General features: G+C 39.1%; 1 protein-coding gene and 1 pseudogene across 2 annotated transcripts in view; one reads left to right on the top strand and one right to left on the bottom strand.

Moving 5' to 3' along the window:
- Nucleotides 1–520: 520 nt before the first annotated feature.
- LOC138040053 (uncharacterized) lies at nt 521–1,167 on the top strand (annotated as a pseudogene).
- A 528-nt stretch (nt 1,168–1,695) lies between these two features.
- The window catches only part of LOC138042769 (serine/threonine-protein phosphatase 2A catalytic subunit beta isoform), a 23,361-nt gene continuing 9,534 nt past the window's right edge, over nt 1,696–15,522 (bottom strand). For both annotated transcript variants that reach the window (XM_068888764.1, XM_068888765.1), the window contains exons 3-8: nt 12,554–12,763; nt 11,726–11,899; nt 8,679–8,768; nt 7,241–7,402; nt 3,948–4,066; nt 1,696–3,415 (exon numbers count right to left, since the gene is read on the bottom strand). In XM_068888764.1, coding sequence (XP_068744865.1) covers nt 3,343–3,415; nt 3,948–4,066; nt 7,241–7,402; nt 8,679–8,768; nt 11,726–11,899; nt 12,554–12,763 — 828 coding nt within the window. In that variant the 3' untranslated portion in view covers nt 1,696–3,342. The remainder of the gene's footprint in view (nt 3,416–3,947; nt 4,067–7,240; nt 7,403–8,678; nt 8,769–11,725; nt 11,900–12,553; nt 12,764–15,522) is intronic.

The following is a 15,522-nucleotide window of genomic DNA, read 5'->3' as shown; positions in this document are numbered from 1 at the left end:
TTTATTTACACACGCGGACTCGTTTTCTCCTGGAGCCATTAATTAACAAATGCATTCCCATCTTCGGGCCCTAGCCGGCAGCCAGGCATGTAGGCAATTATGTCTATGGTGAACAAACACAATGCAAAGCAATTGAGGACACATGCTTTTCAGTTTCAGAAATTGGCAGAATCTAGTAAATTCAAAAAACCCTTGCGGTAAAAGATGCATTTTTAAACTACCGAGAAGGACCGATTCAGATTCAAGTTTGAAAAGAAGGGACAGTTTCATGAAGCACCTTCATTAAACATGTTTACCCTTACCCTTGAGTGGTCTTACCCTTACCCTCGTTTTAGCAACGCCGCTGACAAGACGAATGTAAGTTTCATTCCGTGCTTCTCATTGTCAATTTCACCTAGCTTATACATTTATTTACACACGCGGACTCGTTTTCTCCTGGAGCCATTAATTAACTTTACTTACTTTCACAAGACTCCGATGCTTTCAAGTGGTGTTGTATACTATTGTGTTAGGAAGAGTGATGCCAAATAAGCGCGGCGAAAAAATTGTCAGGATTTTATGTTTCGGAGATTCCCTGACCTTGGGATTAACAAGCTCAGGATCTCATCCATATCTGATAAAGCTTCAAGAGTATTTGAATAACTATCGCCGGACAAATGGGACAATGGAACCTCAGTCCGGCAATCGCCATATTGAACTGCACAACGCAGGTGTTGCTACAAAGAGCAGTCGGAAAATACAACTGGGTTATAATTTTAAGAGGTACAAATGATTTGATCAGCATGCAGAGTATATGGGCACCATGGAAGAAGTTTGAAGACGAACTCACCATTTTTAATGGTATTATTCAACTTCATAACGAGGCCGAGAGATTTGGTGCCTAAAACGGTTGCCATGACAATTCCAGCCTTAAAATGTGAGAAAAGAGAAGACGGGAATGCTGAAATACCCTCGATAAAGGAGGTCAGAACGAAAGTGAACGAGAGGATCAGACAATTTGTTGCAAATTCATCAGGGAAGGTTTTCCTGGCTGATATCGACAGGAAAATGCAAATTTCGGGGGGTGAGATGTTATGTAGTGATGGTGTTCATTTGACGGCTTCAGCCTATGACAAAATTGCTAATGTAATATACAATGTTTTAAAGGGGCTTTTCCCAAACAAATAGCGTCTGCAGATCCAGGATCCATACTTACTGTAACGCATACGTCTAGAAAAATAAATCTCACCAAGGCGTCAGGATAGCGAACATTTACGTCGTGTTGGGTGATAAACAAATACAAGTAGAAAAACAACTTCGCGAATACTAGTTCAGCAACCGTTCGTGAGGAGAAACCTGGGAGAATTTGGGCAACCAGAATTCAGGGCCTCCCAGGGGTTCTGAGGAACAAGAGAACAAGGCTTATTTGACCTGGGGAACAGGCTAAGACAAAATATATTTGGGAACAAGGGAACATAAACCACTTTAGGGATCAAAAAGCTGCGAACAAGTTTGGAAGTAATTTCGGGAACAAGAGAACCCCTTCCACCCCAAATTTGTCTGGTACAATGTTTAAATAAGCGCCGCCCTCGCATAAGCGCCGCACTTGTGGCGCGAAATATTAAATAAGCGCCGCGGCGCTTATTCGAGTAAATACGGTATATAAAACAACGGCTTTTTGTGGCTCAAGAATAAAACAAAATCACAGATTGTCACTTGGATAAGGCCGCTCATTGTTTTTATTCATGCTTTTAACTTTCGAAATCTCATTCCTCTACAACTAAATCTCCTCCACACACCCCTTACCATCTGTAAAGCCCCCTACAAACAGCTTCTAAGCGACGTTTACCGTTTCGAACCGGGTTGCCTCTTGTTCCTATTTTACTCGGAAAACGATTACGATTTTGTAGAGAGGTGATAACCTTAGTGTTTGGGTTTTTATAAGCCACGTTACTCGGCTTGTTCACGCATGGGGGAAGAACGCCACCAGAGGAACGAACTTTCCCTTAAAACTAACAATGCACAGCCTTGCCACATTGTCTGTGGTTCAACATGTAGCACGATGTTGCTTTACTGAAGCAATAGCCATTACTATGAACGGTTAACACAAAGAAACTTTGAATAAAGAACCGTAGAGGCTTTGTCAGTTTGGTCATTTGTCCTACTCAGACTGATTTACACAGCTATTTGATTCGAGTATGGGTCTTCACTTCAGGTAAGAATCTGCAATTCCGATTAATCTTCCTTTGAAACAACGCATTTTACAAAATAGGATAAATCAAATTCAGGCATTTCAGTTAAACTAACAACAGATTATTATCACTGCAACAATAATTATTACTTTATATTGACCAACATTCTCCTTCAAATGTCCTCTAAAATATCTCTGCTAAATACAATGAATTGTTGGAATCTGGTAAGGAGAATGTGGTTGCGGAGAATGCTAGGAGGGCTAACAACTTCATCTATAACAAGAGCCCGTAGATACATATCGTAATAGTATCAATGTAAATTACAGTTCTTAGTTATTGTACATCCAATTTTCAAGTCCCTTTTGGGTTGCTTAGGCAACAACAATAATTATGAAGTAAAGTTTAATGACAGACAAGAATACGCAGCTGTACGTTACAATTAGGGGAAGGGTTTTCATACGAATCATTTGTCGGTCATTCCTGTTCGTTGCACATACATGTAACAGGGGCAGTAGGTGGTGCTTCAACGACCTTACTGCAGGATCCTTAATAATTCATCAGCTCCTGGTGTTAACTTTTCCATTAACCACGCACTACCAAGTATTTTGGCAGTTAACTATGAATTAAGTCATTAACTTTCTGATGGATTTAAAGAATACTTTCCACATGAAAATGAACCTTAAGCACTTTTTTAGCAATGTTGGTTTTTTTTGTCTCTGCCTTAAAGTAAAGGCAAGGAAAGGTCAGTGACCACTAGTTTAGGATAAGTTCCCGCTCAAGAAAATCTATTCTTCTTGCTTCGGTTAGCTGACACAGTCATTACAGGGCAAACAGCCATGGAAAATACATTTAAATAAATCTTACAAGTTTAAAACTGCATTCAAGCAAAGTTTTATGAATTTTATGAAGGAGGTTTACTGCATGATTTATGATTATTTTCATACGTTTCACCCTAACCCCTCCTCCTGACTCTGTTTTCTGCAACCTTGCATACAGGTCTAGCTGTGCAGCTAAAAATAATAGGCAGGCAAGGAAAAGCTGTACTTGGGTGCGAGCTCAACACTAAGCACACTCAAATGTTCTCACACATTGGTCCAACAGAGTTTTAAAAAGTTGCAACTACATTATACTACTTGCTACAGTTTACAAGTAACAGGAGAACGACAACTCATCACAAAAAGTAGTCAGGGGTTCGGCGAGTGACATGGGGCTCTCCTCGTCTTGGTGCAGGGTCAAACTGGAGGCTGTGATTAAAAAGTTTAATCCAGAGATTAGTGGGAAGAAATGATAAAGAGGAAAACCAGCAAAACATGTCTTCATATTCTTTTTAACTCAAAAATAGCCAGATTCAAGCAAAAGGGAGACGTGATCTAGAGTTCTCTTATGTTCACAACAGCTGCGTTACTGCATTTTGCAAAAGAGCTTGGTATATTGTTACTGTAATGCACGTTTTTTTATAAACGAAGAAAGTGGCAAAGATAAACACAACTGGAAAGTGGTAAGCACGGCTAATCCATTTCCCGAATCCCAAACCAAACGAAACCCCTGTCAAATGCTTGCTATTAAAAAAAAATACCCATACATCACATTTATTGACAAACGACGAAAAACATTAACGTCATTCTAGTGTTGAGCTGAAAAATAACTTATTTTGTTTTCATTTGTTTCTTATCCCATCCCAGGATCATATTCTAGTGTAAGCTGTTTGCCAAGCAGAGTAATTCTACAAAAGTATATGAACAGATTATTGAACCATTTACAATGATGAACACTTACAAAGAATATTTGAGTGCATCATCTAACTCCATGATGGCCGCTTGATTTCCACATCTGTAACAGTAGTTAGGTGCACTGAATATTGTTACTACATTCCTATCATGACACCAGTTGTATCCCTGAAAGTTAAAAGCATGTTCTTAAAGTGTGTATGACAGATTTTTTTGTTTAACTCGATAAAAAAATTATGGTTTTCTGCATTAAAAAAACAATTATTATTATTACAAAAATTCGATATTATCAATTTTCCTTCCTTGTCCTTTAGCCTCTTAAAACTGAATTTTCACTACCGGTGGGGTACAAAACAGTGCTAGCAAGGAGACTGGGGATAGCAGAACTGTGACGTCAAAACAGGAATGAAATTTTTTCTGGGCCAGAATTTTCCCATTTTTTTAGATTCAGAATTTGCTTTTGAGATGCATTGTATTTGGTTGCAATAATTAAATTAGACAAAAGAACAAATGTCTCAGTGGTCACAAAACAATAACTCCGCCGGCAACTTGATTGTATGTCGCCAGTTACTCTGGTCGTAACAATCAACTCGTGACAAACAATCTCAGCGTTGCTTCTTATCAACTAATCTTTAAGACGGCAGAGTGACTTCACACTCAATTTTGCAGCAATAAACACATGCAATTCAGGATGTAAGCTTTGTTCAAAAGAAAGCTCAAATTGTCCGCCGCACACATGCCGTTCACATTGACATGCTTTGTTGATATCTTGATTGTATGCAAGTGGCCAGGCCAACCTCGATTAGATTACAGTCTACGCGTGGTGCCCAACTGAATTATAGCGATGATATCGTTGATGTGTCCTATTGTCACTGATGTGTCAACCAGAGCCTCATTGGCTGTTGAAACAAAGGGTCTTTTGTTGCTGTGGTTGGCACATTTGAATAACAAAAGCAATGTTTGTAAACAGATATCTTCCCTATAGAAGCGATTCATACTACTCTGTCTGAATCATTAAGGAAAGACAGAAAAGTCTTGAATCAAACTATGTGTAGAATGAGTGTTGACATCTAAAATTGTTCTGCTGTTTAATAGCGACAATTTAAATTGAGCAAAACACAACTTTTTTTCCCATTTGGCTGCCGAGTATTAGCACACGTGGAAGCAAAGTAAAATCTAAACCCACTTTTGAAATGTGACTGTCGTTTCACTTATTTCTGCCTTTCAAAATGCAGATTTTAAGTAAAATTGCCATTGTCTGAAATTGATGCTAGAATGCTGCAAATGGCATTTCCGAGCTTCTAGATTTCAAAATTTTCTGTGGCCGCATGCCCCCAGATCCCCTGGTCCCTGAATTGTCACAACCGCTTAATTTTCCAGAGTCGGCCGCCTACTTTAAACATTTTGAAACCCTTGATTTTATTTATTTATTTATTTAGATACTTTCACCTAGCTCGCAAACAATATAATTACATATTAACAGACAAAAGAAAAAGCGTGGTGACTAGATGATGGGCAAAACTGACGGACACAAGGTCCCAAAAAAGTTGGCCCCATAAGCATTTAGCAGCGTTACAAAAGTACGATTTACAAACACAAGCTACGTTACATTTACAGACATGGCTAAATTGATAAAACATGTGGTAAAATGGAAACATTAACAGCAATTGATGTAATTGATTGACCTACAGTAGGAGCACACCATTTTCCACCTGCGCACCCGATGTCTATCCCTAAAATTCCCTGCATTCTTGTTTTGACGTCACACAGGGTTTGTACTTGATTTTTAAAAACACTCAGCCAATTTACGGGAGGGCAGATGCCGTAAAGGTAGCAAGAGAGGAGGAGCACTCTCGTCAGCAGCAAGGAGGTCACCATGGCAACTGAACCCAGTCAATCTCCCACGGCACCGTCAACACATCACTGAGACCAGTGTGTGGAATGTATACTTACCCTAAAAAACATAAGAGGGAGGGAGGGAGGGAAAAGCAAGCGAGTAAGCAACAAGGTGACTCAAGCCAAAGCACATGGCAATGCCCCTCCAAACCTCCCTGGCTTGGTTTTACCTTTGCCTAAATGATATTTAGCGTCATAAAATTCCAGTAGTATTCAAGGAATTTTCAAAAACCAAAAGATGGAGTTTTCAAGGAGTGTTAGTCAGAAGATTTCTATGCCATACGTCATGTTGCTGAAAAAGGCTACCTTGATATTCTTTCCCATGTCCTGCGAGTTAAGTGCACACACAGGCATGTTGATTTTTGCATTTAATTTTTCCCCATTAGTCATATTTGGCCTCAATTTTTGAAATGGCTCTTTAACTTACATGTAGCATGATGCAAGGTCAACACCCAAGCAAAAATTCAAGGAGTTTTCAAGCAGTTTCCCACCAAATCCTTTTTTTTTCAAGGGCTTTTCAAGCACCCTAAAAGTCCAAAATTAAATTCCAGGGCTTTTCAAGGACTTCAAGGAGTAGCACAAACCCTGGTCACGTTTCGGCTATCCTCAGTCTCCTTACTACTGTGGTTCTGTACCCCACCAGAAGTGAAAATTCCAAGTTTTAAAAGACAATCTTATGACAGAAGGAAAATCGGTATGGAATTTTTCTATTGTTTTTATCTAAAAAGACCATGATCTTTCCATTGAGTAAATATACACTTACAAGTAACAAGTACAATTATTACAATTAATTGAAGTGGTCTAAAATTCAACAATTTGAAGAAACAACGGGCCTGGACCTAAAACATCAGTGACCAAAATCAAGAAAATGTTAACAGAAAGGACACTGAAGCCAAGACGCAGGAAAAAACAACAAAGGTTATCATGTTGCATGGCAATTCTTTTGGAAGTTCTTCTTTGTCCTTCAATATTACATGTTATTTCATTAAGCACTCTGGAAAAAGACTTGCTTAATTAACCCTTTGACTCCCGAACTGGCCTGAACTGGACATACATGTACATGTAGTTAGTAATTTACTCTGTCTAACACCAGAAGATTTTACTTGTCAATGAGGGACCCCTGGGAGTCAATGGGTTAAGTTATATGGCTTCAGACTTGTGCTTTCTCAGACATGCTGTGGTACCAGGGTTTTTGTTAAGATTCTGAATAAGAGGATAAAAGACAACACCACCAGGTAATGAAATAACGGAGTCCGGTAAACATCGCAGCTCATCCTTACTAGATTTCCATCAACATTGCTTCTAAAAATGTACTTGAAAAGCCCATAAAAATAACCGGTTACTGGCTCTTAATAAGAACCCTAGATACACAAGTCTTTTGAAGAAAGAAGAAAACTTCTTTACAGTAACCTTACATGCATAAAAGTATTTTAGAAAGGCAATTACCTCCATTACAAGTTGATGAGCTCTGGCAATAAGGGTGAGGCCATTTGTGTGATTAAAAGTTTCTGATATATCTTGCCCAAAAGTGTATCCAGCACCGCGTGGAGAGATCCCCCAGCCTCCTCTATCATCTGGGTCACTCCACAGCAAATCACACATGGGACCCTGCAAAAGTAAGCCAACATGAATTCTACGATTTTAGTGCAGGCTACAAATAAGGTTTCAAGTGGTTTCAAAAGGGGTAGGCTAGAGCAGAGCATGCAACTGTGACCTACACAATGTGGAATTAGGTCTTGCTACTCAAGAATACTTTGATATACCCTGGGTGCCAGAGGGATGTTTTACTCCATACTTTCTCTTTTTCGCCACATTCCAAAAGTCTCACATGTTCACAATTTTGATAGATGTTCTTTACACAAATGAATCGTCTTCATGGCATCTTGGCTCGTCTAGTGATTCCAGCCTCCAAAGTTGTCCCAACGAACACACTTCATAATCAATGATTACTCTCAGATTATTGACTCCTCAAGTGATGAATGGTCAGTGCTCAGTTAAAATACGAGTATTCTGATTGAAAAAAGGCATTTTTTATGATGCACATGGTGTCTAAATCTCCATGAGCTCCCATCCAGATATCAACCCCTCCTTAGAAGAATTACCTTTAGTGAACTTCTGTCATGAAAGCATCTCAAAGGATCAAATGGGAAGAAAAGGACTAACAGAATCTTAAGAAGAGCAGATGAGAAATAACTTGAAGAAATAAAACAACATCTTAAATTTTTTTACAAGACATGTTTCGACATTCTTATGCCATCTCAGTTGTGACAAGTTTTACAATTTGAATTTAAATCCATTTATAAGAAAAATACAATGGATGAATTAATACAATATTTGCATACTTACAAAAACAAATTAAATGCATTAGCTAAGACACGTAGATACTATCCGCGCGACAAAACTGTTAAAAATGAATAAGAAACTGTCCGCAGATAGGTCCATAACAACCCTGGGACAAAAGGGAAACTTAGCATGGGAGACGTACAGGAAAACTCAGAGTTTAACAAACAGATTAATCGGAATAGAGTGCACGAGTGCCATTCAAGTTGCATTCCTACCTTACCTCACTCATTGGCTAAAAATTAAGACTCATGGTTCTAACACCCAAGATGCGAGCCAACTGGCTCCTAGTTTTGTCAGCATTAAATAACTTTGGATGCACAAGAAGATAATTTTTAAGGTGAAAATGGCAAGACATGTTTTCTACTGGTTGCGAGTTTAATTAAATGAAATTTTTACACAATAAGAAAATATTTAACAGGTTAATTATATGGCCCTCATCATTGCAGAATGAGATCACTTGGAGGTCATTAAATAGCAGTGTGATGTGTTTAAATCATTGGGCACAACAGAAATATTAAAAAGAGTGAGTGACTCTACCAACCTCATGAGGAACCTCCTGAATTCTGTCAAGAGCTCTTATATGGTCCAAAGTATCAATGGATGGTGATAGCCCTCCATGAAGGCAAAATATCTGCAATTTTACAAAAAATAGTGTACCAGTAAAATTATTGAGCAGGGTAAAATTGGCAGCCACCAGGTCGCCAGTAGTGACTTAAAAGGTGCCAGGGTGACTAAAAATTGAGGTTTAATCGCCCAATAAGCGACTAAAATACAATGTAATCCAGCCCAATATATTGTGAAGTACAAAGTTATAATAAAAATAAAATAACAAGAAGTTTAATTGGACTACTGTTCTTTTTTCTTTTCCCCAACTCTAATTTCTCTGAATTCTGTGAACTTATAGCTTTTACGTAAAAATTTCCAAGGGGATTTGACCATTAAATTCTAAGATGATTGATCCATAATCAGACCTCACTTTGGATCTTCTGTTGGCATGCGACTCTAGCCTCACCCGGAGTACTTTGCTGTCATTATTGTCACATGAGCTATCACTTTCACAGTTTTGGAATGCAAATCTGGCTTGGAGGGGAAAGACCAACAAAATGTGAAGCGGGGATGTCCCTAAGCGCCAGCTGCCGGTGAAAATCACTGCTTGAGAAAGGGGTGATTGCCCGCTGAATTTAGGCTGTCGATCGATGCGACTTGGAAGATGCAAATTATTCTCCACAAAGTTTAAAATTCATTCGATATGTTATCAAAAAAAAAAATGAATATCTGTTAGTATACAGAATTATCACTGGAATTTATCGATAACGGAAATGAAATAAAAGCGTTGTTGTAAGTACAGTTGTGCGTGTCTTTCCCTATTCGCCATCTTGAAGAATGCCAAGTGTTACGATCTTGTTAGCAGGTCCCTTTGATGCTCAGAGGACAAACTTACCCTACCACCTAAATAGAACCTTCAACCGGATGAATTTATTCTTAGCTACATCCCTGGTGAAGATGTGAGATGCCACCCACACAAAACTGAGGGATAAGGATTCAGCTAGGGGCTTCAGCCAACTTAAAATTCTGAAAAATGACATTTGCTCCATGATAACAAAGAAAAGCCTAGACTTGGCGTCACAAGTGGGTTGAGTTTTTGGTTCTCTACTCTGCTCCGAGAAGTTTTTCTCCGGGTACTCTGGTTTTCCCCTCTCCTCAAAAACCATCGTACAATTTGACAAGAGCTGATTTGATTTGATTTTTGTACAGTCTCCCCAATTAGTGCCAAAGCACTAAATACAGTTCACACTTAACTACAGTGCAGACCAGAAATATGCGTCCTACGCAGACGCAAAACGCACGCCCGTTTTTTGCGCACACGCGTTTTTAAATGCGCGTTTCCAAACGCGCATTTGATGCGCGTTTTTTCTTTTGTTATGCAAACTCGTATCGTAGATGTGATGTTCATTGTTCCACGAAACAATAGACAGACGATAAAATGAATATTTAATTTCTGTGATCAACTTACCAGAACATTTGAATTGAAGAGCGGTGTCAACTGACCATTGTGGTTTTCGAAACGAACCTACAAAGCTTTAAATTCTTTCGACATTCACTGAATGAAAAATAATAAAACTCTGTTGTCATCCTGCAGCTGACCACTGATAGTTAAGTTATTTTGACCTTTCTGTTGCCGAAACTGCAGTTTGGATCGTTGTCACAGAAAATGCCAGACAACGGAGAAAATAATTATGTAGACGTAGCTTCTGACTTTTCCGCCAATTCTTCGCAATAAAAGTGCTTTGCCGAAAATTTGTCGAGCTTAAGAATTTCGGGAAAAAAAGAAAACAGCGCTACTGAGGAGTTTTTGTAACATCCCAAGTTTTTCGCGAACGTCAAATACTGAGAATGGCGCCAGAGAAGTCGTCATGAGATAACTGCTTTGAGGCTCCGACAAGTAAACATTTGGTTCCAGGCTCTCAAACAAAAGAAGACGACATTAGGGCCGTTTATACGAGAGAAAATAAGCCGTGGATTACTCTAGCCGCGGCGTACATAATACGCGAAAGGGACTATTTATACGAGTATAAACTCCCAGGCCAGGATAAGCCGCGGCTTGAGAAAGCCGTGAACGTAGATTTTGTACCATTTACACCGGGTGTTCGCGTCTTATGTAAGCCGCGACCAAAGTAAGCCGCGGCTTATTTCCCTTTTTTGTCACACAGGGTTTCACTCCGTATGCTTCCAGCCAACCCCGCGTTAATTCTCATCCGTAAAGCTTAACTAAAGAAAGAAATTGGTGCAGAAGATATCTTAAAGGGGAGATTTTTCAACTCCGAGAGCATTCCAGTGAATCTTGCTGAAGTAATACAGCTTCAATTCCCAAAAGGACACAATGCCGAGACGCCTTTTGAATGTCACGCACGCATTACAAAAATTATTTTGAAATATACGAGAAAGTACTGGTATTACAGATGGCGTAAGTAAGTTTTGTTTGCAAATGAATATACTCCTTATTTCGTTGATTTTACTGCATTTCACTGCGCCGTTCGTCCAAGTCTTGCTCTTAGCGATATTTGTTATTGATCGACTAACTTTACTGACCGTCGATTTCTGTTGGCAAAACCGATGTCTTTCAAATTGAAAATACATGTAGTCCTGTTTTACGTTTTAATCACAGGAAAATATTTATTTCCCTCATTATGTCATTTGTTGATGCAGCGAGAAGTGAAAGTAATTTTCAAATATCTGAAATTAAATATGAAGCGGAAGCGAGTGCATTGTTGACTCGAATTTCACTTGGAAGCACGCGTTACGTTATTTTAAATTTTGTCAAACACTTCACTGTTGACAACATAGCCATTGTCTTGCGCTGAAACTAACAATAAAACTTAAACAATGAAAAGACAATGGGCCAACTCATACATACTAATTATCTTTGATGAATGCGCGTTTTTGATGCGCGTGTTACAAACGCAGACGCGTGTGCGCAATTTTCGTATGCTCGTTTCGCACGCGTTTTTTGGGACGCATATTTCTGGTCTGCACTGTAAAGTTCACTATTTTCATTTAATTGTAAGAAAATGAGAAATCCAAAGTTACCTGTGAATCAACTAAAGCAGTTAAGGGGAGGTAATCAAACAAATCTGTGAAGTACTTCCAAACATTGGCATTTCCATACTTCCTGAGGCATTCATCGTAAAACCCATACACCTGAGTAATCTGCCGACTTTCATGGTTACCACGTAAAATTGTAATTCTATGAGGAAAACGAACCTACAAACAAAAATTGGAAAAAAAAAAACATAAATGGAACCATAACAACTTGAAAATTGTCACCGGAAAAAGCTGGCAATACATGGGTTTAAACAAAAGTCACAAGGATAAAGAAAAAGTTAACTTGAGAAAATAGCCTTTTTTGGCAAAAATTTGGCACCTCTTGTCACCGCAGACTTACCATCATTCTTACGCAACAAACAACATTATCAGTATTGTGCAATACCCAAGGCTGCAGCCTAAGAAATTTTCTGGGAGCCCGATCAATTAATGCGGGAAAAGGAGATTCGCACATGTGTGGCACGTTAAAATATTTGTACGTAAAATAGTGCAAACAAGTAATATTTTCTTTCAGCATTTAATCCAAGGTTAAGAAATCACATTACAAAGACTATTTTATCATGTTTTACTCATAAGTCTCTTGAGAGCTGATGGGATGAACATTTTTCCTTTGTCGCGTAACTTCCCGCAAGTTAACATGCACGAATTTAACAAGCTGTTCTCTCCAACCAAACCGCTTTTTTCACCATTAAATCTCCAGCTGGCACCAAATTTACAATAATAAATCAACTATTGAAGTTTTTTTTTTATCCTGGCTTGTTTTGTCAGGATTTAAAATATTCACCATTAAAAATCCACGCCAAGGCCACTCACCTTTAATGTGACTAGGAGGGTTACTGTCTCAACTGAATAATATCCTCTATCAACATAGTCACCCATGAATAAATAATTTGTATCTGGTGACTTTCCTCCTATTTTGAATAGTTCCATGAGGTCATGAAACTGGCCATGAACATCTCCACAAACTGTCACAGGGCATTTCACATCTTGGACATTTGATTCCTTACTGAGAATTTCTTTCGCCTGGAAAAAGAACAGGCTATTGTGTCAATGCAAAACAAGAAACTTAAAAGGCCCACCTTCAACCGACAGGCTTTTCGGCCGTTTGTTTTTGTTATGGAAATTTGCATTGCTTATTGTAGCAATCTAATTGGATGAATCTCAGCTTCGGGTGGAATTTTCACATATGAAAATTGTTCTGCGGCACGCAATGCCTGTCGGCTGAAGGTAGGCCTTTAAAACTCAGAATCTAAAGACATCTGTTCTATCAATTGCAAGAGATGCCAGTTTATGACTCCTTGGGTCATAACTTACTTGCACCCAGACTTAACATTTGTGACCTCACACAGGAAAACGTACACTAACGTTTTAACGTTAAACGGCCCAAACTAACAGCTAACTTACGGATGCGTAATGGAAGCTAATGGTACCTGACGGTATGCTAATGCTTTTAAAGGCACTGCTAACATTTTGCAAAGTCATGCTAATGCATTGCTGCTAGCGTTTAACGGTTAAGTGTTATATGGCCAGCTAGTGAATGGCTAGAGGCGTTAGACGGCTAGTGAATAGAATACTTGAAAGCTTTTAACTGTTGGAGGAAGCCATTTATCCACAAAACTAAACTAAAGTTGAAGCGTAAGCCTAACGGCGAACGATAAATACACAAGTGCTGCAGATTTTTAACCCGTCGACATCCAAACCGGCCGTAACCGGCTGCACGCAACGACCCCTAAATTATCGTAACCGGCCACAAACATGGCGGCTTGATCTTAGGCCTCCACCCACTCCCCCGTAGTAAATCTGTATTTTTTTGTTGTTATGGAGATTTAGTAGGATAATTGACCAATCACTTGTTGTCTTGTGAGCATATAAATTTTGACAGCAGATAAGAGACTCAACAAGGTCTGCCTTTTTGTCCTTTTGATCCCGCGGTCAAACTACACAAAAATGACGGCTGAAGCGTGAGGTAACGCATCAAACGATGGGGATATCGCTACTTTTTTTAGGATTCAGAGGATAAAGGGAGCTTTTATGGTTTTCCTGTAAGAAGAGGGGATACCAGTGATAGCAATTTTGATTTAGATGGCTTTAAAAGTGGTGAAGACCGTGGCAACCAAGCCGCGAATGATGAAACCGATGCTGAAGAAAAATCTCGCTGGAAATGACCTGGAAATGACCAGCTCAACAATATTCAAGTTCCACTGGACTTTATTTTGTTTTAGATAATAGTAATGAATTAGATATTTTCTTAGTTTTCGTAGGATGACCTATGGGAATTAATGGTAACCCGAAACGTAGGTATGCCCGTCAAAAGCTCTTGAATACCCCTGAGCGCATTGTCCATTTTCATGAAGTAAGCCGCGCAGAATTAAAGGCCTTCATAGGGTTTGACGAAATGACTAGAATACATAAAATCCAAAAGGCCTTGCGCACGATGTTGCTTATCACTGTGATATTCTATGATTTACTCAAGTTTGGTTGTTTTATTGTCCACAGATGCCCACTTAGTTTGTGATTAGTCCAAATGTGTGTTGACAGAAGACAAAACTTTTGGTATTTTCAAGCTAAAGGCACATTAATATTACCAGCGCAAAGGGAGACTTAAATTAATTTTTAAAAACACTCACAAATCCGCACTTACGGCGTAACAAACAAGTTGATCGTGCCTTTCGTGCCCTTTGAACAGGGAATCCAAATATCGTGCATTTCGTGCCTTGTTCTTGTTCACCGATCGTGCCTATGGAGTCTTGTTATCGTTCCATGATTTCGTGCTTTTCGTGCCTTCGTTTGTACATCGTTCCTTTCGTGCCTTAATTTGCATATTTCATACATCGAGCCTTTATCGTTCCTTTCGTGCCCAGATTTTTTGCGCGAAAGCCGTCGCGTTTATAACATTTGCTGTAACTCCCATTTGATGCCAAAAAAAAAAGACAAAAAGAGAAGTAATGAATCGAAAATCATGTCTCAGTATTTTCTTTTGGTAATCCCATTGAACAGTTATACAATCTGTGTTTCCTTGCACGACGCCGCAAATGCAGTAAGTACTCGTAGTATAAAAGGCTGAACACTGTCAAACAGAAAGAGTTGCCGCAAGATCAAGAAGTTTGCACGAGGTGAGTTTTGTCCCTGTCTTCGCTTTAAAAGAAAACTTCTCACTTACTTTGCTTAACTATTAATTATTTTGCTAAACTTAATTTAATATGATAAAGATGAGCTGAGATTGTTTCTGCAAAGCGACTTTTGGAAAGCCAATTTAGCGCTTATCGGAAATTTAATCTCGGCTGCAACAGGCAATCAAAATTATGGTTGGATTGTTAAAATCTTTTCTCGCAAACCTCGATTGGCATTTAGTGTGCTTTCGATTGGGAAATCCGGATTTAGATCTTAAAATCCGGATCTTTTGACGTCTTTAATCTACAGAACGGTCGATTTGTAAATTACGGCGGATTCTCGGGTAACTCAACGATCAATTCGCCCGACACTTGATATAATGATATCGCTGGCAATAATTCAGACAAAGAAACAAGAGGTCCAATGGTAAACAAACAGCCCAACAGAACACAATTTTCATGAATGTCTTCTCGAACATTTCTTGTATCAGCCCGGTTCCGGTTTTGAGCGCGATTGAGTATTTCTTTGGTCACGTAAGCCTGCGAGCGCAGGTTATGGTCATGTGGGCACGGAAGGATCGGGCACGATGGGCACGACAGCTGAGAACGATAAGGCACTATTTGCTCTTAAGGAACGAAAAATGGAACGCATTTGACGAAGTGGGAACGATA

This window comes from Montipora capricornis, chromosome 3 (assembly GCF_036669925.1).
Source record: "Montipora capricornis isolate CH-2021 chromosome 3, ASM3666992v2, whole genome shotgun sequence".
Classification (NCBI taxonomy): domain Eukaryota; kingdom Metazoa; phylum Cnidaria; class Anthozoa; order Scleractinia; family Acroporidae; genus Montipora; species Montipora capricornis.
Note: the sequence above shows the minus strand (reverse complement) of the source record. Positions and strands in the feature narration are given on the sequence as shown.